The 27545-nt window shown below is 38.9% G+C and overlaps 1 protein-coding gene across 1 annotated transcript in view; it reads right to left on the bottom strand.

Annotated features, from left to right (window-relative positions):
* LOC122666164 (tripeptidyl-peptidase 2) overlaps positions 1 to 27545 on the bottom strand; it is a 73764-nt gene that overhangs the window by 6526 nt on the left and 39693 nt on the right. The window contains exons 23-30 of the mRNA XM_043862295.1: positions 19496 to 19575; positions 18921 to 18993; positions 11128 to 11213; positions 10940 to 10991; positions 10732 to 10866; positions 10472 to 10543; positions 7131 to 7223; positions 431 to 526 (exon numbers count right to left, since the gene is read on the bottom strand). Of these exons, the coding sequence (XP_043718230.1) occupies positions 431 to 526; positions 7131 to 7223; positions 10472 to 10543; positions 10732 to 10866; positions 10940 to 10991; positions 11128 to 11213; positions 18921 to 18993; positions 19496 to 19575 (687 nt within the window). The remainder of the gene's footprint in view (positions 1 to 430; positions 527 to 7130; positions 7224 to 10471; positions 10544 to 10731; positions 10867 to 10939; positions 10992 to 11127; positions 11214 to 18920; positions 18994 to 19495; positions 19576 to 27545) is intronic.

Raw genomic sequence — 27545 nt, 5'->3', positions numbered from 1 at the left:
TCAAACCTCAGATCTGAAGTTTCAAACACTCCAATCCATTCCTTCAATGTGGAAAATTAAGAAAATGCATGGAGACCACATAAGTGGGACAGTTCACTCTATCTCAAAGAAAGAAACAAGTAGGTGAATCGCCTAACCGCAAAACAGTGAAATGGTAGTATGGAACTAGAATATTCAGCTTTCACATTCTCAATGATGAAAAGATAAAAATGCAAAGTCATCCAAACTCTTCAGCCCACCACTTATTAATGACTCCAAAAAATTGTTCCATTGTGAAATATTTCTGAACATGTTCAATTCAAAATCAGATGTTCATGTTTCCGTTTTAAACATGCTCATTTCAAAATTAGATGTTCTTTCCTTTTTATACCCGCTCATTTCAAAATCAGACACACCAAATTAAATGTCTCAAAGAAAAATAGAAAACTACCTCCTCATTAAAGTGAATTTTGTCTGCATCACTACTTTGAGAGACCAAGCTCTCCAAGATTTTGGCAAGCAATGGCGTGTATTTTGGGTATTGATCCTGCAAAATGCAAAATTGAGACGAGTCATTAACTAAAACAGGTTGTGGAGCTCATGCCAAAACCAATGGGAGAAACTTATGGGCCCAAGAGATGTAATTTCAGCCCAGATATTGTCCTTTAAATATAATAAAATCTTAAGACATTTTTTTTGACAGTCAATGGATTATGTAGTAAAAGAAAGAAAAATGAGCACGGTACCCATCAAACATAAAGGGAGCTACAAAACCCAAGAATATGCAGAAAATAAGATACACAACCCTTCGATAATAAAAAAACCCAACATACCCATTAGCATTAGATCCAGCCCCATATAAAATTTCTACAATCCTGATATTACTACCAGTGGTAGTGGACATGGTTCTGTGTTCCTTGGACGTGGTCATGATTCAGGGGGAGGTAGAGGACATGGTGATAGTCGTGGAGGACAATAGTCTGTGTTCCTTGGACTGCACCCACTGTGGCAAACCCAATTATACTATTGACATATGTGGGGTAAAATATGGTACCCCTGAGTGGACATAACAAATGGCTAATTCAGCATTAACTGCTGGAAATTCTGTTTTGGTATCATCTACTAACACCACCCTTGCTTCTTCATCTGGAGCTAGTTCATCATACTCGTTACTATCAGATTTTGAAATGTCTTCAGCAGCCGGAATCTTCCACCAACTCATCCACTGCCACTCTTGATCATACAAGTAATGCTACACGTTTTGCCTCTTTGTCTTCCTCCAGCTGGATCATTGATTCTAGTGCTTTTAGTCATATGACTGGCAAGTCTGATATGTTTTCTTCCTTAAATAAAACTAGTCACTCATCTCGCGTTGTTCTCGTTGATGGTTCCTCCACCCACATAACTAGTCATGGTACAATTTCTCCTCATTATTCTCTTCCTTTGTCCTCTGTTCTTTGTGTACCTAACTTATCTTTAAATCTTTTGTCTGTTAGTTAGATTATTGTCTCTGAATTGTTTTGTATAGTTTTATCCTTCTTGTTGTGTTCTTTAGGATCTTCAGACAAAGAAGAAGATTGGTGGAGGGCGTGAGAAGGATGACTTGTATTATCTTGATGATGCTTTGTCTTTTAGTATTGCAACTAAATCTTCTAATGTTATCTCTCCACTTTGCTGGCATTATCATTTGTGCCACTTATCTTACTCAAAACTTCAAAAAATGGTGTGAAGCTTGTCAAACATCATCGTACTTCCTTCCCGTCTCGTGATGTTTCCAAGAGTCAGTCTTTTGGTTTGTTAGTTCACTCTGATATTTGGGGTCCCTGTTGTGTCATAAGTCAGTCGAGTTTTTCTTATTTTGTTATTTTTGTGGACGATCATTCCCGGTTAAGTTGGTTGTACTTAATGAAAGATTGTTCCGAATTTTTATATGTTTTCCAAAACTTCTAAACAATGAAATAAAAACTCAATTTGGTGCTTGCATTAAAATTTTCCATTTTAATAATACACTTGAGCAAACTCAAAATGCAATTTCCTTGTCTTGTTCTGAGAATGGAATTATTCATCAATCTAGTCTCAATAAAATGGTGTGGTAGAGAGAAAACATCAGCATGTGTTTGAAATTTCTCGTTCAGTAATGTTTTATATGCATGTTCTAAACACTTTGAGAGGATGTTGTTTTAACTGCTTATAACTTATCAATCGGATGTCTTCTACTGTTTTGAATAATTGATCTCCTGTTTCAATCCTTTCCTTCTTCCCCATTGTTCTCTTTGACACCTTGTGTATTTGGTTGTACTTGTTTTGTTCAAATTTTGCATCCAGCCCTTGATAAATTGTCTCCCCGTGTTGTCAAGTGTATTTTTCTTGGATATTTGCCTACTCAACGGGAGTATCATTGCAATGATCACGTTACTACTTACTCATCAGTAAATTTTCAGTGCTGAAGTTACAATTTTTTAGAGCACTTTGTACTTCTCTGTTGAGGGCCGTCCCCTGGCCACGGAGCCAGCCGCATCCCCACCTATTCCTACTCTTCCTCTTGTACATCCTCCTATTATGCGTTCTCTTACGGCACTACAAGTGAATCGTCACCGTCAGAAACCAGCTTCACTGGACGATGACCAACCTCCCTCACTACCATCTCCACCGTCTGATCCTGTGTTTGAAGAACCTACTCCCTCATTGTCACCTCATGAGTTACCTATTGCTCTCTGTAAAGGTACTCATTCTTATACTCACAAGTCCATGGTTGTTTATCTTATTGATAAATTTGTTTCCATTTCACATCTTACTCCTTCACTATATTGCTTTGCAGTGTCTTTGTCCACTCAATCTGTGCATGCTATCTACCATAATGCATTGTTTGACCCTGGTTGGAAATCAGCTATGGATGTGGAAGTGGATGCTCTTCTTTCTTGTCAGACATGGACTCTGGTTGATCTAGCTCCAGGAAAGGTTCTTGTGTGGTGCCATTGGGTGTATACTATCAAGTAGAACCCTAATGGCTCAGTTGAGAGGCTTAAAGCTCGATTGGTGGCCAAGGGGTATAGACCCAAACCTATGGGGTGGATTATTTTGAGACCTTTTCTCTTGTTAATCGTTTAAATTTCAGCTGGGTGCTTATTTCTTTAGCTGTTAATATTAATTGGCCTCTATATCAACTTGATATCAAAATGTTTTTCTATACGGTGACTTGCATGAAGATTTGTATTTGGAGAAACCTCTTGGGTATGTTGCTCTGAGGGAGAATGTACAGAAAGTATATAAACTACACAAGTTTATTTATTGGCTGAAAAATCACCATGAGCTTGATAGGTTAAGTTGCCACTAGCTATGGATTTCTGCAATGTCACTCTAAGCATTCTTTGTTTGTCCGTCGTCAGAATTCAAAGGTGGTTTGTATTAGTTGTTTATGTTGATGATATGATTATCTCTGGTAATGACTTGCCTGGTATTGACCACGACAAGTCCTACCCACACCAACACTATCAGATGAAAGATTTGTGGATTCTCAGATATTTTCTTAGCATTGAAGTTGTTTGAAGCAAGAAGGGTGTTAGCTTGTCTCAAAGGAAATATGTACTTGGTCTTCTGTGTTAGACCGGTATTTTAGGTTGTAAACCAGTTGATATCCCCATGGATCCTCAAGTAAAATTTGGAGTGGGTGATGACAATGACTTTTCTGACAAACTTCGGTATAGGAAATATCTCATTTACAGTTGGGGTTATTAGAAATTCATGGAGAATCCCAAGCAGGTTCACTGAGAGGAAGTGCATCGTATTCTGAAGTATCTCAGAGGTGCTCCAGGAAAAGGACTTGTTTATAATCGTCATGGTCAACTGATGTTGTTGATTATTCTAATGCTGATTGGGCAGGTGCTGATGCTGATCATAGATCTACTAGTAGGTATTGTACATTTGTTGGTGGCTACCTGGTTACATGAAGGAGTAGAAAACAGATTACAGTGGCTAGACCTAGTGTAGAGGCTGAGGCGCTGAGCACCAGGCTACTGCACACACTACAACTGAGTTAATGTGGTTGAAGTTTCTTGTTCAAGAGTTTGATTTTCTTGTCAATAAGCCTATGAAGATGTTTTGTGAAAACAAGGCTGCTATATATATTGCTAATAATCTGGTCTTTCATGAGTAGACTAAACATAAAGAGGTCGACTGTTATTTTATGAGAGATATTGTAATAAAAAAATTCAATCTTTACTCCTTTTGTTCGTTCTAGAGAGAGCGAGTGATAGGTTCACAAAAGCTCAAATTCATCTTGCCTTCCTTGACTTTGTTCCAAACTGGTCATGGGTGGTATTTATGCTCCAGCTGGAGGGGGAGTGTTAAAGTTGTTATAATATTTTTTCTTGTTGTCTATAATATTGCTTTCTTTTAGTCTACCATAGTTCTTACTTAATAGGGGCTTATGTGTAATAACACATAAATCTAGCAGGCCCTTCTTGTAATTACACCACCAAAGAAAAAGGGTGTACCCAATGCACGAGGCTCCCACCACTGCGGGGTTTGCAGAGGGTCATAATGTACGCAGCCTTACCCCTAGCTTTTGCAAAGAGGTTGTTTTCAGAATAAACTGCTGGCTCACGATTTGGAGGCATTCTATTCTCAGTCTTCTCCTCTTCTGCCTCTCTCTCTCTCTCTCTCTCTCTCTCTCTCTCTCGGTTTCTATTCTCTTCTCCTTTCTTCTTTCCTTTCTTTATTGTAGTTGGTGGTTATTGATCTGATATTGTCACATAAGTCAAGGGTCATACTCCACTGCTAATTGCAGAAAGGAAATGAAAACATATAACTCTGTTGGTCCAATGGAGTGTGTGAAATGTTGTTGTCATTGCTGGCAACATATTTGGTCATAGTAGAATTGTGGCAGTAGCTATTGGTGGTTTGGTAGAGCTGGAATGGTCAAACGGGCTTCTACACAAAATCAAGGGCAGTTTGGTCATTTGGCAGAGTTACAGCGGCATCCGAGCATGGAGGATGACTATTGGCAATTTATTGGGTCCCTAAGAAGTGTTTGTCAAAGGCCCGAAGCAACAGGTGAAGGCTTACATCAAAAGCTGCAATTTCATAGGATCGCGCAGTGAGGTCCACTTTGAATCTATTTTTGGAAGTCTTAATGGCCGAGCTGGGCGAAACACTCTTCACAAGAAATGTAGCTCGGTGAATCGTGGTTACAAGTTACAACACAATTTGTTTCACCTCTTTTCGATGTCATACGAAGAAGTTATGGAGGTTTTCGTGCAATCGCGCGAAAATGGAGCGATTTGAGAAAAGGGTTGAATGGCTTTGAACGGATTTGGGGAGTATTCTGTTGTTTATTTATGCAACTGGCCTGTAATCACGTTTTTGTGGTTACAGAGGTCTTTTTCAAATTTGTTTGGGTCGATTTGGGTATAAAATGAGTGCTTTATGAGAAAGATTCCATTTCGTGAGTTCTGGTCGGCCAGAAGGATGGTGTTTAATGTGTTATGGTGTGCACCATATCATTAAACAACGGCTGAGATTAAAACATTCCAGTTAAACAAATTCTGTGAAGCCACACAAAGGCATCCACGTTAGATTCTTGCGCGAGATTTTTAATAGGTGCGGTGCACCGTGCATCACATGGACGCGCTACATGGAAGTAAATTTCTGTTCTGGTGTATGACACATATATGGTACCATAGAGAAATATTCTGTTTTGTTGGCTGCTAGCAAACCCTCTTTGCTTAAGGTGGAATCAACAAGATCTAGTGGTTTTTAATCAACCCGAAAATATAAGCTTATCGGACGGTTTAGAACAGACCCGCTCTATGTTGTGACGCGCGGAACGCCACGCCGCCGCCCTGGTGAGTGACGAACTGTCACGAAACATTTCTGAAATGACTGATATGCCCCCAAATCGCAGGGTTTTAGTAAAACAGAGATATCTCCCTTGTTTTAGATCAGAATTGAGCTCCGTGAAGTGCTGCGCGTTCACAGAGACGAGACATCTTTCTGAAGAATAGAAAACGTGAAAAACCTTTTGCAGAACACAATTTTGCACAGGAGACTTATTTTGGTGGTTTTCTCGATTCGTGTGCACATGGGGATGCGTGCACTGCACTGACCGTGCGTCAAAGATACAGTGGAGTGTGGAAATACCCAAGGAGAGGTATTTTAGAATTGAAAAACCCATGTCTCATGGTGTTGAAGGTTTTTCGTTCTTGAGGAGATTGAATACATTGTTTGAGCGTGTTCAAGGTTGCAAGTGCACGTCAAGCAATTGGTCAACGGCGGGAATACACGGGCAGAGGTATTCCGCAACTGAAAAATCCCTTTATTATTTTTTTTGGGTTTGTTGAATGTTGTGAAACCCTAGGTTGCTGATGTAATGGGAGGGACTTAATCTTTGAATTCATATTGTATTTCCTAGCAAGTTGGGGCATGTCTAGGGTTTGGGGTTGTTGCCCTTGTCTGAGTTGCACCTCAGACTACAGCAAGGATTGGAGTTCCTGGGCTGTTGTTGCAGTCAAAATTTTGAGTAGTGTATCGAACAATATACGAAACCTGGGTAGGGTATTGCTCCGTGGACGTAGGCAATTTGGCCGAACCACGTAAATTTGGTGTCTTCTCTGCTTTACTTTCCATTGCATATATTGGAGAGTGTTTGATCTGCAGAGTGGGGTGCACTATCTGGTAGACCTAGCCACACAGTGGTTGCAAGGTGGACGTGCATGTGTTTTGCGGGATTGGTAATTACGGGATTGCCCTAGCCAATCAGGTTTGCTTGAAGTCTTTTCCATCGACGTCAACACAGGGTTGGGATTTATGGATTATTTTTTAAGAACACTGATTCACCACCCCCCCCCCTCTCAATGACAACCTGGGATCAACAAACTCAGTCAGGATTCTCCCTAGAGCAGAGAAAATTTGGAATCACAAGTAGGAATATGAAAAGAAAAGCATGAAAAAGAGATCCTCCTACACCCAGATATACATGTAAAAATAAAAAATGAGACACATGTATAAAAGTTCCAACAGGTGTTAGAAGTGTTGACATTCCAATTTCAGAAATTATAAACAAAAAATCCCATACAAATCTCAAAGGAATAAACCAGAATCATACTAATAGATGCCTCAGCTTCACATTCATGGCTGGCTGAAAGAACCAATACCTGGAGGGAATTGCATAACCGCTTCCATTCTGTGCGCTCTTCTTCAGTGCCTTGCTTCAGGCTCACCAAAAATTTTATCTTTGCATCTCTAAGCTGATTAGCCAATAACAAATATATACTATGAGTTTCTCAAATGTAGAAGTTTTTTAATTATTATACGCCAGAATGACACATCAAATATGGGCAAGGAACTTGAGATGAACAGGTTATTTACAAATAAATTGAAGGGCCTTCAAAGTACTTCAATCTCAATCAAAACTGGAAATCTTTCTATGGCTTCAAGATTGCAATCCTCATGCTGCAGTCATTGACAATTCTGTTCTGTATTCCTTTTTGGATTTGAACACATTAAATTCACAGTTGGTATTCACTAAATTAACTATTTGCAATACAGCCTGAGAATAAAGGGCATACCCAGTGCACGAGGCTCCCACCATTGCGGGGTATGAGGAGGGTCATAATGTACGCAGCCTTACCCCCACTTCGCGGACAGGCTGTTTCCCGACTCGAACCCGCGACCACTAAATCACAATGGAGCAACCTCACCATTGCGCCAAGGCCCGCCCTCATGCAATATAGCTTGAGCATATCCTTCTTAATTTTACTGGCAATTTTAAGGTGAAAAGGTGGGTTTCTACTGATTCAAGACCACGGGAAATTGTTCTTTCCATAGAGAAGCAAATCACTTGCTGCCTTTCATTCTTTTGTCACCTTATTATTTAAGGCAACCACAAAAGAAAGATTTTATTGATCAGCATAGCTACATGTGGTGGCAATTTATCTGCTATTTGGCAGCTTAATTGGTGCTTAAATTTTGTGTAACAGGTTGTCTCCATCATCCTTGACTCATAAGTTTCAGCAAAAAGCATTACACATACGGCAAAATCAACTTATCAATTTAGGTCAAGATTTGGATGTTTGACGATACCAGGGGGAACGGTTCAGTGCTATAGTTTAAGGTTTAGTGTCATGGTTAAGTTTGGCTTAAAAAATTGATAAATGGCCAAACACACAATCCCCTACTTATTAAACAGTCAGGATTGCCATATCAGCCTTTCATTGGTTTGCCAGCCGAAAATACAAGAGAAAATCCACTAGATCTAGATCATACGGTTGATCCAAAGGGCAATGAAATTTGGCATATAGATGATCCAAGAAATGCTCTATCCTTCCAATGGTTGAATTGGCCATGACACCACTCCACATGGCTGAAATAGCAGTCACCTAGAGGTTCTTATCCAAGTATGGTCACCTAGAGAATCTTTTCCATTATTAATATATTGAAAAGATGTACAAGTATTCTCTTTACATTACAAAAGCAAACCACAACCAAAACTAGAACCCTAATAAATCAAAAGTCCCAATCATTCCAAATAGCCAGCCAATCTATCCACTCAAACCCTTAAGCGAATCTCCTGTTTTGGGAAAAAAGTGCTAGGAAAACTAGAATAGCTCAAATGCATCCAAAATAGGAACAAATTGGTTTGCAAGTTAAATGTAGGTTGTAAGGAGGAACCATCCAAGAAATGAATAGAAATTATTGGATTCTCTAACAATAAAATGCAATTTTACATTGGTTTTTCAAACACAAGCCAAAGTAAACCTTACAGTCAACCACACATGAGCGCCATAGTTTAAGGTTTTAGTGTCACGGTTCTGTATAGCTCTCCCCCCACCTTTCTTTTCCCTCTGTGTATTCCTCCCTTCCCCCCCCCCCCCTCTTTTCCCCTCCCCTTTTCGGGGTTTTGGTAATGAATTATTTATTCACCCAAAAAAAAGAAAAAATAAAGATGTTATTCCCCAGCTCCTTTTGCACTCCACATGCCATCATAATACAGACTAAATGTTCTGAAACTTTAAGACAATAGCAAGTGTGCTTGCAAATGCTTTTAACAAGTAGTGACTCAGGTCCACATGTACATTTTATGAACAAGCAACATAGCCAAGCAATAATGTCCTAACCCCAAATTTCAAAATATGATCACCCAGCTTGGCGGTCAAGGAGGAAGGTATGACCAATTTCCATTTCATAGCCTGGACTCTATTCTATGTGCCCATACAGAAGTTTAGGGCACAATCATACTGGAACCAACTCAGAAGGAGTGAAAATGATTTCCATCCACTGAATATGACAAAAATTAAACAATCACCTTTACAGTTGAAATACTGCAGAAAAAACACCACCTGTATGACCTGGAAACAGAGGCAGCCCATCGAAACCACTACATGTGCTTCATACTAAGCAAAGAGCCCCCAAGCATTTGAACAGCTTCCGAAACAGGGTAGCTCAGATTTAAGCCCAAAATGATACAAAGTTACTAACAGAGTCAGGTAAATATGTAAGGGGAAGGGTTTTGTGTACGATCACTTTCGGAAATCGAAAGCCTCATATACAGGGGGGGTTTGGGTTTTGGTATTGTAAAAGGGGTTTATCCGCATCCAAGGGTTTCAAGTACGACCATGCACCCATGCACGGCTGTACATGAAGGCTTTTGCTAATATATAAAGAGATTCAGAAATATGAATAAGATAGATGCAGTCAAATATAAACAAACCTACCCAACAAACATACTACTAAGAAAAATTATCTTGTATAATCCACAAGGTTCAAGGTCTCGGTATCTTAGCTGATTTCGGTCAGACAAAAAACCGAGTTGTCTCGGTAACTCGGCGAGAACTCGGCCGAGTTGGTGCTTTTTTATGTCAAATTTTGGCCCTTGGTTTCGGTGGCCATATGAGCTTTTTAGGTCATGAAACTTGCAGGACAGCCTATTTTAAGCCCTATAAACATGGCGGAACCCTTAGTTTTAAAGAATCACAACAAAATTTTGACTTAGGACCCTAGGTTGGTAGTGTAGTATATATATATGACCAATTCAACACAAGATTTAGTGTTTGAACACATATAATTCAAGTAAAACAGCTTAAATAAGAAATAGGAATGAAATTTCTATAATTCAAGTAAAACCCTTAGTTTTTTAAAAATCCACTTGTTCCAAGCTTGGTTGTGTAAGATTTGGTCAAAAAATCAGTCCAGGGGGGTGGGGGGTTAGTGCATTCATAGTCGAAACCCAGAGAGACAGACGAGACTGTTCGAAATTTCAACCAAGTCTTATTAAGTTGAGGTTTTTATATCAAGTGGATGGTAACAGTTTCGACCGATATGAGATTTCGGACAGAAATCTCGGCGAGATGCCGAAATTTCTACCAAAACCTTGTTGATTCCCTAACTTGCCTGTGGTTTCGACTCGGTAACACACCAAAAAAAAAAAAAAAGGGGGATAAAAACCGATCTCAGCAAGACCTTAAACCATGATAATCCTAAGTAGCAAATCAAATACCTCTTCTTCCAAACGCTCAGACACACTTTTAGTGCTGACTGAAGAAGAATCCTTTCCTTTTTCCTCATCAACCTACAGCCACAAAAAAAAAAAAAAAAAAGGAATAGTTTAAACATAAGGTCCCCAGAAGTTACAGTGTTAATATGCAACTTAAGGTCCTGAGCAAATTGCTTCAGCACATAGGAACTCAATCACCTAGTTGATGTTGTGTAGGACTAGTATAGTAGAAAGCCAAAAGGTGAAGACACAAATATACCAACCTTATTTGGAGGTACTACATAGGAGATCTGATAGGATACTGGTTGTTTTTTGGGATTTCCTGCATCTTCTTGTACTTCAAGAGAGAGCTTCCCATACGAAATTTTCCCAAGCAACACGGATCCTGCCGGACAATTCTGCACAACATTTGGATAAGTTTACACAAGGTATGCAGTACAAAATAAAATAATGCTTCTTCAAATGGAATACCTTTGGAAGCTTGTCTTTTGTTGGCGGGCCCACATAAAATGCTTCTACGGATCTGTAGTAAGAAAAACACAAGATATGAAATGTATGGCACATGGAACTTAAGAATGATTAGATATTAGATGTATGGCACATGGAACTTTGGCCAAAGAAATGGATAAAAAATAGAGTACAAAGGAAATTTTACATACCCAGGGACTAACACTGAGGGGCTAAAGTTACCATTGCCCATCACAGGCCCATCTGGTTGAGAAAAAAAGCTGAGATGGATAAACTCCTGGAATCATAAAAGTAGATCTTAGTTATCACATTATTGTTTTAGCTGTCCAAAAATATGAAGTCATGACATTTTAAACTTGAATTCCATCATCACTGAAATAGGTGTCATAGATTTAACTTTCATGTTACGAGAACGTAAGAGATAATTATTTTCATAATTTGACAGTCATGATAGATCATCACAAGCTGATGCTACACATTTGATTAGGGGGCCTACTGAATAAAAGAAACTCTAAATTTAAATCTCCACTTGTATCCGAGTATTATTATTACTCTTAGGACTGGATTCAATCTTGTGGTGAAAAGTTAGCTAAAGAAGCCAAATCCAGCTGACTAACTTAAGTTTCCTGCTCCAAATATTATTTTAACATAACAACATTCCCAATCATTTGAGTCCACCATACAATAAGATGAATGTAGGATTACAGCTTCATTAATGAATATCATGTACCAATTAAAGACTTAATAGGCCATCAAACAAATGTAATACACAGAAAGAACATGTTCAGAAAGTGAAGTTTATGCCAGTGAACAAGATGCAGTATTTTTCACTATAAAACCAGTAAAAGGATAGCAAAATCACAAAACTGGGGTCCTTTTTTTTGGTCTGCCTATCTGACTGCCCCATGGGACTTTAACTACAGCTACAAGAGAGAGGGGAGAAGTGGTGGTGGGATGCAGGAAGAAGAAGTGGGTGCCTTAAGGCACAGGTGAAGACTGAAGAGTCAAACCCGTGACCTCCTGGGAGCCTGCATTCTACTGGCAAGGCACTAACCAACTATGCTAGCAGTATAAACCAGGAACCTATTGTGAAAGTAATGTTGCAGAATGATTTAAATGGAGAGTTTGTCAAGCAATCAGGCAGCTATAAAATAATCACAATAATTGCTTCAAATGTGTAAAGAATGCAATGACCAGATCATCATAAGGTTTAGAATGCAGTGATTCAATAAAGGTTCATAAATATTGGTAAATTCTACCATCATGAGAATCAATTCGTCATGGACACTTCAGCTAAATCTATGACTTGAAGGAGCAACTTATGCAGGAAATAGTTAATTCAGTATTACAGAAGATAGAGGTGCACAAGAACCATAGCACCATTTTCTGAATATCTTTAGATTTATTCCTTCTGACATCACTAGACTTCTAGGGCATTACTAGAGAGCTCCTACAAGCAACTATGATTTGAAGAAACATGCAGAGTTTTGGTTTGAGCACGGTTATTCCTTCCAACATCGCTTATTTGTTGTTCATATAGAGATCCTACTGATAAGAAGGGCAATCTTTTGCTCAGGAACGTGCTGATTCAAGGTCTTTCAAGTGTTATAGTGATGGAGAACCACAAATCCTAATCCTAAACAAAGGAATTAGGGCCAAATCAAGGAAATAAAACCAGTGCTAGCGTAGGACAGAGTAAGGAGAAAATTGAATTCTCAATAGGCTAATCTGTTGGCCTCCAAATTAGGGTCAAGTGGCCCTCTAAATATGTTCAATGAGACCCCAAAATATCTTAGAAAACCTCTGAGACCTTAAGGGTTCGATTAAGGTTTTTAATAATCTTAGACAGAACAGGGGTGATTTATGGTAGGCTTTGAAAATAGGTCTGGAGCTAGGATTGATCTGCAGAATTAAAATAGGGCTATCTGCAATGGGGGTGAAATTGATCTGCAGAATTAAAAATTTAAGAACCAATGAACAGGAACAGAGTTGAGGAGAGAGATGTGCAAAAAAACTTTTGAAAAACAGCAACGATTAAGAACAGTTATCAACCAGGCAGTGACCCAGGGTATCTTACCACAAAAACTAATCAATATATATCTTGCAAGCTGCAACCCCTTTAATTCTCATTCATTCAATCAAATGACTGCATTACATTTTTAATAAGACTCCATATTTAAGACTAACTAACCTCAAAACCTTCTATTCTTAGCATTGACACAATTCTGTAGACTTTACAAAATTCCTAGGTGTTAGAGTGCGTCTCTGTTTTGGAGCTCCACCGACCTTGTACCATGGGATCATGTCCAAGTAACTTAGCTAGTTTATGTTTTATCTTTCCTTTTGTAATTAGACTTACTAGGCTTCGTTAAATGCTTTATTTCTATTTAACTTTGGTTGTAATAGGTCTTTGACTCTTAGTAGACTAACTACTAAGAGTTGACTCTGATTAATATAAATAAGAGGCTGGTCACGATAGAGGGTTACTACTTCTTCCGCCTCTCCACTTTAGTGGCATTACCGGTTGGAACATCTTTCTCTTTACAAGCTACAACAGATGGTTCCTAGTTGCAAGAAGATCTCATCTTGAATGTGAAGCATGTGAGCTTGGAAAGTATTAGCGTACCTCGTTCCCGCCTTGTGATGCTTTCCGTAGTTCTTTGTTTTCCTTGGTTCATTCTGATGTGTGGGGTCCGTATCATCTCAAGGGTCAATTAGGATGTCAATTTTGCTGCTTTTGTTGATAATCATTCTCGAATGGTGTGGTTATATCTATTCGATATACCCAACATCAAATATCTGACTTTTGTTCTGCTCACAGTATGATACATCATACATCAAACTAGTCTCTCTTATACTACCCAACAGAATGGTGTTGCTGAACGGAAAAACCGGCACTTGCTAGAGGTTGCTTATTCCTTAATGTTTAACATGCATGTCTCAAATATTCTTGAAGTGTTGCATTTCTTACTACTTGTTAATTTAATAAATCATATGCCATTTGTTGTTCCCAACAATAAATCTACCTTTTCTAGTGTTTCCCTATGCCTTTCTGTTTGGTTTACTCCCACATGTGTTTGGGTGTATATGTTTTGTTCATAACCTTTGCTCTAGCATTGATAAGTTATCCCCATGTTCTACCAAGTGTGTGTTTCTTGGCTATACTTGCATTCAGAAATATTATAAATGTTATGTTCCTATTACACGTCAACACTTTGTCAATGCTGATGTTATCTTCTTTGAAACTACACCATATTTGGCCGTCAGATGCATGTGGATGTTCTGATCTCTTCACCTATCCCTGCTCTTATTCACCAAACTAACTCTCCCATTATTAGTTCTCCACCTAAGCAGTTGCAGGTCTACAAGCGTCGACCTAAGTTAACTTGGAAGGACCAAGCTGCTCGTTCCCCTCTACTTCATCCGACCCTTTGCCTGGAGATCTCCCTTCTCTTGACATGCCAGTTGCTTTTCGTAAAGGTACACGTACTTGTACTCAACAATCTCATAATGCTTATCCTGTTTCTCAATTTTTTACTGTGTCTCATCTTTCACCTTTACTATGCAACTTTGCATTGTCTTTATCTATTTATCCATACCTACCAAGTATCAAGAAGCCTTGTGGCATCCCGGTTGGAAACATGCTATGGATGTTGAGATGGGTACCTTGTTGGATTGTCAGACTTGGTCTCTTACTAACCTACCCTCAGGAAAAGAGCTCGTGAAGTGTCATTGGGCATACACAGTTAAGTACCTTCCAAATGGTTCAGTTCAGCGGTTGAAAGCTCGCTTGGTTGCTAAAGGATTCACTCAGACACATCACACATGGTGTCGACTATTCTGAGACCTCCCCAATGGCCCGGAAAAATCCTATTCATGTTCTTATCTCCTTGACTATGAATCTTGATTGGCCTTTGTTTCAGCTAGATATTAAGAATGCCTTTCTTTATGGTGATTTTAAGGAAGAAGTATATATGGAGCAACCTCCAGGATATGTTGCTCAAGGGGGAGAATGCATCCAAGGTATGTCATCTTCACATGGCAATTTATGGATTGAACCAGCCTCCTCGTGCCTCGTTTGATAAGTTCAGCAAAGTTGTTGGTGGTTATGGATTCATTTAGTGCTTCTCAGACCACTTTGTGTCCATTAACTCCATTCGTCTTCATGGGGACAAGGTTGTCATTCTTATTGTGTAAGTTGATGATATTATAATTTCAAGTAATGATTCTTCTGGCATTGGAGATGTCAAGGTATATATCCAATGGAATTTTCAAATGGACTTAAGGATGCTCAAGTAATTTTTAGGGAATTGAAGTCGTTTGTTGCAAAAAGGTGTCAGTTTGTCTCAGAGGAAATATGTTCTACAAATTCTATCTGAGACTGGTGTGTTGGGTTGTAAGCTTGTTGATAACCTTATGGATCCTAATCTGGAACTCGAGGTATGTGATGACAAAGACTTTGTGGATGAACGTACTGAAGACTCGTTGGAAAACTAATTTATTTGACTGTTACTCGTCCAAATATTTCCTTTTGTTGTTGGAGTTATCAGTCAATTTATAGTGAGTCCCAAACATGCCCACTGGGATGCTGCTTGTTGCATTCTGAGATACCTTATAGGTGCTCCTAGCAAAAGTCTTATTTATCGCCGTCGTACTAACACTGATGTTGTGGGTTGCTCTTATGTTGGTACTGGCAACGATCATAGATCGACTGCTGGACATTTTACGTTTGTTGGTGGTAAACTTGTGTCTTGGAGGAGTAAGAAGCAGACTACTATGGCTTGTATGTAGTGGAGTTGATGTGGTTGAAGTCCCTCCTACAAGAATCAGGGTACTCAATTCCTAAACCAACAAAGATGTATTGTGATAATCAAGTTGCAATTTATATTTCTAGTAATCCAGTTTTTCATGAGAGGACCAAGCATATTGAGGTCGATTGTCACTATGTGAGAAATGCAGTTACGTAAAAGCTTATTTCGACTCCAATTGTCAACTCCGGCAATCAACTCGGTAATATGTTCACAAAGGCGCTATTCTGGCCTGCGTTTCTTAATGGTTGTTCCAAGCTGAGTAAAAAAGGGCATACCAGTACACAAGGCTCCCGCCACTGCGGGATCTGGGGAGGGTCATAGTGTACGCAGCCTTACCCCTGCTTTCACAGAAAGGTTGTTTCCAGACTCAAACCCGTGACCACTTGGTCACAATGGAGCAACCTTACTGTCACAATGGAGCACCCTTTCACAGAGAGGTTGTTCCAAGCTGGGTATAGGAAATACATATACTCCAGCTTGAGGGGGAGTGTTTGAGTGCGTCTCGTCTTGGGGGACCATGGATATCCATGGACCTTGTACCATGGGATCATGCTAAGTTACTAAACTAGTTTATGTTTTATCTTTCCTTTTGTAATTAGACTTACTAGGCTCAGTCAAGTGTTTTGTTTCTATTTAACATTGGTTGTAATAGGTTTTTGACCCTTAGTAGACTAACTACTAAGAGTCGACTCTGATTAATACAAAAAAGGAGCTGGTCATGATAAAGGGTTATTCACTCCATCGTCCAGTCTTCTCCTCCATCGTGATTCTCTCCATCTTCTTCTTCTCTTCTCCTCTTCTTTATCTCTCGTTATTTTAGGCTTTGGTATCATTTCACTAGGCTTGAAGACTAAGTAAAACAGAAAATAGAAACTACTTGGACTGAAAAATGGAAACAAAATAATGACCCAAATCTTCTAAAAAACCAAAAGCAGAAAGTCAAGCTAGCACCTAATCCCGATTCAAATCCCTAGTATTTAGGCTCAAAAAATTGGCCCATTACAATAAATAAATAAAAAAACCCAAGATTGCTTAGCACATAACCCATATAACCCACTGGGGCTTTGAGTTTAGACTTAATCAAGCCCAATCGATTGGATTTGCCTCCTTTGCCTGCATCATATAGAGGTGTGCAACTCAACAGAATTCAAGGACAAAATCCACTCCAGTAGTTTCATGATGGATTTAGTCACCATCAGACTAACCTATTGGCAACTACAGTAGGCCTTTTCTCAGGTGGAACTACTGATTCTGTTAGTGGTGCTGGCATGAGATTGCAGATTCCCCATCCTATGTAGATCCAGTTGTCAGGAATCAGGATATTTGTAGCCCTTCTACCTGTGAATTTTATCAAAACAAACTTTGGCTGATGCTTAATAGAGAATTTGAGTTCATATCATGGTGGCATATTCAAGGAGAACTTATGGACAGTGATTTGGTGCTTATCAGCCTCGGCTTTTGATCGTAACTGTTCTAGAGAGGTAAATTCTTAGTCGTAGTGAATTAGATAATATTTTTTAATACGTAAATAGGTTGAGAGTTGCAGTGATGTACAGCTGTAGACTCGGTCATTCGATTGGGTTCTAAGATGGGCATGTACCTGGCCCATATCCAGGGTATATTCAAACCCATATTGAGCACATATACCATCAAGCTTGCAGATTTTTAAGGAGGATATGTTACAGATTCTTTCCAGGTTTGAGTAGGGCCCATGTCAGCTGGATGAGATCGAGAATGAAATTGAGGACTAATATGCAGCGACCAGCCTTTAGTTTAGGATTAAGTTGTTTCCTTTAATGTTTTGTTTTCTTAACAGCTAATAGGATTTGATTTCCTAGATAATATAGGACTGTTTTAGTTTTTCTTTTATATAATTGGCCTAGGGACACGATTGATGAAGTTTAATGAATTTGGCTTTCATGCCTTTACTGCTGAGAGAATCAGTGATCTGTGAGAGACAGTGAGGGCATGAGAAACTCTGTCCAATTGGATAGAATCTGACCCAGGCCTTTGGTGGGAGATCAAGGTCATATCCCCATTTTTATTGCACTGTTTTAATGCATGTAAGTTTCTGTTAACCTCTAACATCAATTGGCACTGCTGTATTGTGATAGGATCTGTAATTTGATAGATTAATCCTCAAGTTATCAATTGATATTCACAGCAGATCCATAAGTGACTGCCATATATCAGAAACTCTATAAAAATACCCAGCGGATGCTCTGTTTTGGGGCATATGTGAGCAGAATCGATATTCATCACAGAGAGAGATCCACCTATCAGATATGGGAGATATTTTAGGGCAACAAAGTACTGCCCTAGACTGACTTTGGACCAGGGTGTTGAGCAGATCAAAGCTACTGATCTGGTGCTACACAAAATCACTTAAATCTGGAATTTTATTTGTTTAACGCTGAAGATTAAATTATAGTTTCAAATCCAGCCATTGGATTTGTATCAGACTCTGGGATTTGTTTTAAGCTGCTTAAAGGGGAATTCGATTCAAGTCTCAACCAGATCTGATTTTCTGATTGGGATTAATTAGAGGTTCTCTATTTTCTAGGTTTCAATTTCAGAATTCAATATTCTTCTAATTACTTTTAATCTGACCAATCCTATCTTTTGAAGGACTCCTATTCTATATATTGGTGACTGATTCTTAGAATTTGACCTTCATCTGAGAAGCTATTGACTTTTCTATTGACTTTTGGTTAGAGTGTTTTGGGGATCCTGTCTGGGAGGGCTTTAGGGTTCATCCTACCCACCCCCACCCCCATCATGCAGAGGGCAATAATTTTAATTATACTGTTGTTGAAAGTGATGCAAGCAATTTCATAGGATCGGTAGGTAGTGAACAAACAAATTTAATGGCTCTCATCTTAATCAACAATTGCAACCCCCCCCCCCACCTAGAAAGTAGCATCCAAAATGACTGCCTAATAAAGTTGGATGCCAAGACATATTCCCTTGGTGATATATTAGATTGAGGTTTTGGGTCTTTTTTTTGTGACAAGGTACACCTTGAGTCCTTGACCCTCTCAGTTCCTTTTGTTTTTGTCTTGACAGTGTCCGATGGTCTTTTTTAATGCTTCATTGGTACAATTTCCTTAGTTCTTTAGTTGCAATCACCCATAAGAGAGAGAGAGAGAGAGAGACAGAGAGTAGTATTCTACCTTTTCTTCCAAGTTTCTCTCAATGAATAAGACTAACTGCTTCATTTTCTCCAAATACTGTATGTTATCATGCCTGTAAAATAAATAAGTACTGTGAGGAAAAGGAACTCTAACCTGTAAAGGAAAGATAAGGCCATTCTGTTGACATCAAATTCTGAAACCAAGTTTACTCAGTTTCAACTTCAATTGTGGTTCAAATAACATACGAATTAATATCTTTTGAAATGTAGTTGACCACATCAGATTGGATAGACTCAAGATAAGTAGTATAGCCCTATAGGCAGATCTCTTGAGTCATGTTAGGTGGTTTCTTCTATTGTTTAGCTTCTCTGATCCCAAATGGAATTCATAGAGGCAAATCAACATAAGACTGCTTCAAATATGTACTATTAATATTCATAAATATCCTAGAAGTTCAGTAACTTTGAATCGTTAAACAATCAGACAAGGGTAAAGTAGTTTTTTTAAATAATTTACAAAGTATCAAATCATCAATGTCATAAGCATAGCAATCTTAATGCAATAGAATATGGTGAATAAAGACAACTAGTCCTTCATAGCAAAATGATCCATACCTTAAATAGAGCTGTAGAGTGTATTCTCCCTTGGGAAGTTTTATGGAATTTGGATAGACATCTCCCATAGAGTAAACACGCTATAGTTGAAAAAATAAAGGAAAAGAAGAAATAAGCTCATCGGGGTTTATGGGGGAAAAGAATCTCCTCTTGGATTAATTAATACTATTAAGCATGCAAACATCAGATAATCCAAGACAAGCAAACACGAGAAGAGAGAACAAAGAAAACAGAACCAATAAATAATATTTCATTATAAAGAAGTAAACAACCGAAAATATATACAGTGCATGTAATGCAACTATGCAAGAACTGTCCCATGTTCAGTACTTTATCTTGAATCTTTACCTGGAAAAAAAATACATATAGATTTACTTCCGCAAGTTCTGCAAAAAGGGAAGGCCCAACACCACTCACGGTTGCAATGCAGGAAATAAACAAATTGAGGGTCCAAACTTAAATACCTACCAAGTGCATTTGTTTGAGCATATAGGTAGCTTACCTCCAATTGCCACACTAACATACATCTTACAGATAAACAGTTGGCATATAGACCATTGTTTGCATCATCACTGTACACAAAATTTGTCAACTTAACAAATGATTCTATGATAAAGGGTCATAACCTTTAAAGATCCATAGCTACAGGGTCTTCTCCAAATTCTTCCAGCGTTCTATAATGGTAATGGACTTGTCTCAACATACATGAATCATGACTCATGCCTACATAGTCTATAGTATAAAACCTCCACCAAAGTATTCTAATTATCGGTTAAGCCACATGAAACCTGTGCTGCCATTCCACTACGTCTTCCTTTGAATCATAACCATCCATACCTTCCCTCAGTAATTCATCCAAAGCATATCATTCCTTCACCTAGTCCTTTAACCAATATCAGTTTGTACCTAATAATTCCTCTCTAGTGCAGCCACTGGCCTTTGTTGCACATGAACAAACACTCTTAACAAATTCTCAAACCTCCCCATCCCTCAACTCATTTTATAACTGGCCCAGCCTGACACTGCTGAATTCATTCAAAATTTTGTTTGACCTAAGCTATTGGTGTCGATCCATCCATTTAGTTGACCATGTCACTAGGTAAACTTCACGACCGTGGCCTGGCCTTGACACATTGCTCCATAGTTGACATCCCCTTGTGTAGTCAAAAATATTGCTCCAAGCCCATAATTGCCTATGCATTCATTTCAACTTCTGTCCCTTCTAGTCATGCTACTCATCCATCTCAACATATGCATCTCATCTATATGCAATTACGTATGTGTTCTTTCTTGGATGGAAGTTGGAACATTCACTCCACAAAGCATTTCACCTTTGTTTTAGTGCAATGTGCTGATCACAAAGTATTTCAAAAGCAACTCTAATGTAGTTCTAGATAGGGTAAAGCCCTACCAGAAGCCAATTAAACCAGGACCAATAACAAGGAACTAAGGGGCTGTTGGTTCTGCAGTTTCAATAGGACAGAATTGCAGTTTTAGGTCAAATCTAGGGCTTAGGTTAGGATAATGGAAGGGGGGCTTAGGGGGTATGGCTAGGCAGGTTTATAGGAATCTAATAATGTAGGTATTATATAGAGTTTTAAGTGTTTTGAAAATTCTGTAAAACTGGGCAGTAAGTCAGGATCGACTATGGGTTTGGGGGAAATTAATGAAGGATGAGGGGATTACGATTTTGATGGACAAATATGGCTGAGCAACAAGATCTAGAGTTTAATGGAATTAGGGTTTAATGGAATTCAAGCAAAAATAAAGGGGGATCAATTGGGGAAGGGAGTAGAGGATTAGAAGAAGAAATTAATGAACAAGTTGCAGCAGAAATCCACTAGCAGTAGCTTGGACAGAAGTGAAGGATAGAACCACCTTCAAATTGGGATCCTCCCAGCCGTCACGGTGCAAGGAGTCGATCGGATTCCACCAATCCCTTTCCACCTTGATAGAACCACAAGGATGCACACTCACAAGGAGCACAGGAGCAGCAACAATGGCAGCCAACAAGCAAAAGCTTTTTTCATTAATCAAATTCGTATTCAAGGCTTTGCTCCCTTACAACCTTATATAAAAGACTCAAAAATAGACTTCTACTCTAAAAAGGAAAGGCCTAACACAATCCTTAACCTATTAGGTAACTTAAACTGACTAGGAAACTAAAATACTAAAAGAAATAGACTAAAACCTGGCTGGACTTATAGAATTCTAATCCAACCCAACTTACATCACATGACCACTTAAGTTGTCACATGACCACTTAGACAAGTCACATGATCACTTAAGTGATCACATGACCACTAATTACATAAAAATCAAAACTAAGGAATTAAAACAGCTAATCCCGTATGCAACTTAATTACCCATATTTAGGTCCATAAAAGTAGCCTATTACATAGAAAACCGATGGGATTAAAGGCCCAACATACATATAACCCAACCCTAGACTTATTTCTAACGAAATACGCCCATTTCGGTGATGAATCTGCATCAAACTCTCTATTCATCATCCACCATACTAATTCTATAGTCATCTCTCCCTTGTCATGGATGATAGATGGGCATCCTGGGTTATTTCCTAGTCATCAATCTTAACAATTCCCTTGTTTCAACTCCTACTCTTCTAAAATAGCCCTCCATATGTATGTATATATATTTGGTCAAGCTTGTTTTAAAATTGCAATCCATATAAATGAAAACCTCAAAGTGATTTTTTCAGATACCTTAGCTCTATCGTAAATAAAGAAGGTGATATAGAGGATGATGTTTCCCAGAGAATTAAAAAAGAATGGTTTTAGTGGAGAGGGGCAAGTGGCACTCTGTGTGATCGGTGTATTCCTTTAAAGCTGAATTTTATAGGACTGCCATTTAACCAGCCATTATGTATGGTGCGGAATGTTGGGCAGTGAAGAAGTGGCATGTAGATAAAATAAGAGTGACGGAGATGAGGATGTTAAGATGGATGTGTGGCAAGACTAGGAAGGTTAAGGTTAGGAATGACCATATTAGAGCTGAAATGGGAGTAGCCCCTATCAATGAGAAGCTACGAGAGAGTTGTTTGAGGTGGCATGGTCTTGATCAATGGAGGCCTCGGGATGCACCAGTGCGGAGGAGTGACCTGATTCAGATTGAAGGATCTAAAAGAGCTAGGGGCAGGCCTAAAATGGCCCTAGGAGAAGTAGTGAAGAAAGACATGCATAGTTTAGGCCTTGTCTCAAGCATGGCCTCGAATAGAGATGTTGGGAGGACAACGATCCATATTGCCAACCCCATTTAGGTGGGTTTTCCTGAATTTCTGCCGATGTTGTTGTATTTCTTTTTTTTCCTTTTCCCAGTCTTTGCAAGGATCAATGTAGCCGACCCCATTTAGTCGAGATAAGGCTGAGTCGTTGTTTTAAGACCATTAATTGCAAAACATCTTCCATAACCAACTTGGCACTTAGTCCCTTTTTAGTCATAACAACCAAGCATAGTTCAAAAACTCGCCGAGATCTCGAGAAACTTGAGCTGGTCGAGATGAGATAGCATGTGAAATATGAAAATCCAATGTTCCGAAAAACTCGACCGAGATTTCGAATATTTCAAGAATCTCGACCTCCTCAATACTTCTAGAGTCATAGTATTGTATAGTTGGGACTTGGAACTATGTAATATGCATTGTGAACTATGTATTATTCATTGTACTTGGGTTGGGTGTCTATATAGTACGCGTTGTGAACACTTCATTGTATCTTGTTGTTTGTAGACTTGTAGTAGAAACTTTAAGTCTGTAACTATTTCTTAAATAATTATTCAAAATTATGTGTCTTCATCCATTATTGCATAATTTACTTGTTTTACTTGCCAATTATGTCTCATATCATTCAAACAATGTGTAGAATAGGAAATATGACAGTAAGGATTCGGCCTTTACTGCCAACCAAGGGTGCAACTCCAAAACATCAAATTTGGTGTTTTTTTTTTCCCAAGTTGAAGCTGTAAATATGTTTATTAAGACTAAAACAAGCTTCCCTTAAAGTTTCGGAGCCAATTGTGGTCATTTGCCCACCGAAACATAGTTCAGAAAGAAAAAAAAAATACACAACCTCGCCGAGATCTCGAAATTTTAAATGCCTTGGTCGAGATGGCTGTTCGAGACGAGTTTTTGAACCATGCAACCAAGACAATATCATCAGCAAACTAAACCATGGACCATTCCTATATATTTCTAATGAACTCATCTATAACCAAGGAACTAGAACTCGTCTCGAGTACAGGTTTCGACCAGTCAAAAATAGCGAGTTGGGTCAAGATCCCGACGAGTTGGGGTAATTTTTTTTTCCCAACTCGATGGCTGGTTTCGATGGGTTTTAGACCTATTTTGGGGTGAAACTTGGTATTCAGCCTATTTTAGGCCATTTAAACACAGTGGCACTATCAAATTTTGCAAAAACAAAGTCCAAATAGGAGTTTCACTTCGAGCCCTAGGTTGGTAGGCGACGACGTACTAACAGGCCCTAGTCTACACATAATTTAGTAATTAAAAGCAATCAAATGATACAAGTAATATAAAACAACTTAAATAAACATTACAAATGTTAAAGTGTACAATACATTAATCTGTTTAACATATTACATCTATCATCCCATAAAATGTGACCGAATCACTCATTCAGAACGATTCGGACCACATATTCTTCCCATATCATAATGTTGTTGTAGTGTTGCACATAGTTTGCCACAGAACTTATATGAGTGTTGTCATCAACATATTCCAAGCCCCCTATCTTAGAGTATAGAAGAATCGGTTGCCATGAGACATGAGATCCACTTCTATTGTCATACTGAGGCAGGTATGGGTATGGCTGGTTTGGGACTGGGAATATGTCCACAAAACCTGACCCAGTGCTTTGATTGTCAAACTCAAGTGTTGACTGCACAAACTGACCATAGCTACTATATTCGGAACCGGTGCTCTCCTGGTCATAGTCAAAAAAATAGATTTGGGGAAAAATTGTTTACCTTTCCAAAATTCTTCAAATTTGAGATGAAGAATCACAAATATGATCCATATCCTTCAATTTTGTAGCTGAATGTAGTCTCCGGCAGGTTGTACGTTGAAATCCAAGTGCAAAATGAGGCAGTAATAGCTCACAGGGGAAAAAATGGCAGGTCCAGAGAACTCGCAAGATTTGTCGAGTTCTAGAAGTCTTTGAAGGAAAAAGGGGCGAAATCTCGGTCGAGTCGAGATCTCGACTCGACCGAGATTTCACCGGAGATGGTCTATTTTTTCAACTCGTGTCGCATCTCATCTCGACTAATTCAAAAAGCGAGAAACTCGTCGAGATCTCTCGCGAGTTCTTCTTCCATGTGTAAAACTAACGGCCGCTAAAGCATATACATTCCTAAGCGCCCTAGTATAAACTTTCTCAATGGAATCAAATTTAAAACACGATTAGGTGATATTCTCTAACAATGGAACTTTTTTAGGGGGGGTTGGGGGACGTAAAAAAAATTCACATAACAAATCCCAAATTTTGATCATTCCAGCTATGATCACCATAATAAATGCATGAAGTTACTTGTTTATGATCCATTATGGTCAAAAGTTCATTTTGACCAAAAACACCCCATATTGATCACAAGCCCCCATAAACCAATTCTTGTCATTAAAATCCCCCCTTCCAGAAAAGGATATCAATATTTTTTTTATCATTGAGTCGGACTTGTAGAATACGATCTCATGTGTTTCCTTTTAGGCATTGACAGTTCGCCCACCACTTGCATATTGAACATATGAAAACTTCTTTCTCTTTTCCTTATTGAGATGGAACGGCAACTGGGATTAAAATTCATCAGCTAAAACCAATGTAGAAACAGGTTTTTCTAAATGAAGATCAGATCATCAAGCACATTTGTTTTGGTTTAATTATATCTTACTCATTATCCCAACCGATGTCACTAATTAAAAAAGAAGATGATATTAGAAAGTAGAATCGAAGATAATAATTATTGCTCGCAACTATATATCAGGAAGTCTTTAATAAAGGATAGAGAACTGGAAAACAAAACTCGAAGAGAAAGAACAAAAAACAAATAAAAATCTAATGAAAAATGATACAGTTGTTAAAAAACTTGTAGTGAGTTTTAATATTACAATAGAAATATTAAACCTCTAACAAGGCCAACAAACATTACTCAACAAATTGTTAAATTACAACTCACATCACCATCGCTTTTGCAATGCACTTTTTTTTTCATTATCTTGTAAACAGAGTGGAAATATAGAAAATGTGATTTTACAACAGTCAAGGTAATGTAGAGCTGGATCACAAAGGACCAAGCCCCAAGCAGGATCTTCTTGAATAAAGTTTAATGCTGATTTGATCTTCAAAATACTAAGCAACAATTGAAGAGCTTGTAGCAGATCACACAATGAAATTTATTGAAATAGAAACAAAGAAGAAAATAGAAAAGGATAGGATTGGATTGGGTATCCCACTCTCCCAGGTCTCTCACCCACGGCCTCTCACCGTATTTTGGTCTCTAACCAATCGCATCTCACCATACTCTCTCACAGAGCAAAGCACAAGGCTATATTTTTTTTTCTCAATCTCATTAATCAAATTAGCTTACAAGGCTGTAGACCCTTATAAACTTACATAGAAGACTCAAAAACCCACTCAAACACTAAAAAGGAAAGGCAAACACAATCCTTAACTAATAAGGTAACATAAACTGACTAGAAAAATAAAATAACGAAAGAAACAAACTCAGAACAGGACCCTAGCTTAACTGATGAAGTAAATCCCGTTTTCCTACTTTCTACTCATATTTTAGGCTCATTAAATTGGCCAATTACAAAGTAAACCCATGGGATCAAAAGCCCAACACCTACATAACCCAACCCAAAGCTTATTTTCAATAAAATAAGCCCTTTAGGTGACTTATCTGGATCAATTCTCCCTTGTTTGAAAAAAAAAAAAACTCGTCCACGAGTTTGATAGAGATGCTCCATCAAACCAACAAAAACCTGCCACATCATCAGACCAGGCTGCCTCCCACAACAGTACTGGGCTGGTTTTGGGGCCTTGTTCCTGCGACTACACACGGAACTTTGATCTACAACACAAGGTTCCCCCCCCCCACCCTTAGAGAGCAGATACTCAAATCTGATGACCACCCATTACAACAATACAATTATCTATTTACCATTTTTTGGGGAAGGAAAATCAAAGGACAAAAGGTGCGGCAACATAATAAATAGTTTGGAGCCACATGGTGGATGTTGAGGCCAATTCCAACTATTGGAATGGGTAGGGTGTCCCCTGAATTAGTTTTTTTTTTTTTTTTGAGTAAAAACAACCAAGCCATTAGCTTCGTAGGACAGGAAGGCCAGCCTTGTCCTCACGGAGAATGGCCTGAAAGGGACTACCCGGCAAGCTCTCCGGTTGATAAACAATAGAAGTCATCGCAAGACGAGTGCTTGGCCAACCAATCAGCCTCTCTGTTGCTCTCCCGGTAGGCAAAAGTAATGTTGGCCCGAGTACAAGCTAATAATTCATGAATCTCCTTGTAGTGATACCATCCTTCCCATAAGTTACCCCTCCTCTGATTGACTGCTCTAACCGTTGCCTCTGAGTCACAGTTAATCACAACATCCGTGAACCCCAAATCCTTACACAACCTTAGGCCATCCCTCAGCGCCTTGAGTTCCGCCAGAGAGCTGGTACTCGACCCATAAAAATTAGAGAAGGCTGCCAGCGCTTTCCCATTCCGGTCTCTAATGATCCCACCTCCTCCACCCAGGCTAGGGTTACCAGAACAAGCTCCGTCAACGTTCAACTTTACCGAGTAGAAGGGGGGGCACCAGTATACTGGGATGGGCCGTTTGCACTTTACGATGGGAGCTGCAAGACCCAGACACTGTAAGATCAAGGTTTCCCTAGCAGATCCGTGGGTGCCTACCTTGTTCGGGTAGGGCACCTCCCTCACCCAGGCTTTGATGCAAGCAATAATGGAGTTGGCTGTCCGCCTCCTGTCATCATGTCTTCTAGAGTTTCTCTCC

Source organism: Telopea speciosissima, chromosome 6, assembly GCF_018873765.1.
Source record: "Telopea speciosissima isolate NSW1024214 ecotype Mountain lineage chromosome 6, Tspe_v1, whole genome shotgun sequence".
Classification (NCBI taxonomy): Eukaryota; Viridiplantae; Streptophyta; class Magnoliopsida; order Proteales; family Proteaceae; genus Telopea; species Telopea speciosissima.
This window is presented reverse-complemented; position numbering and strand designations above follow the sequence as displayed.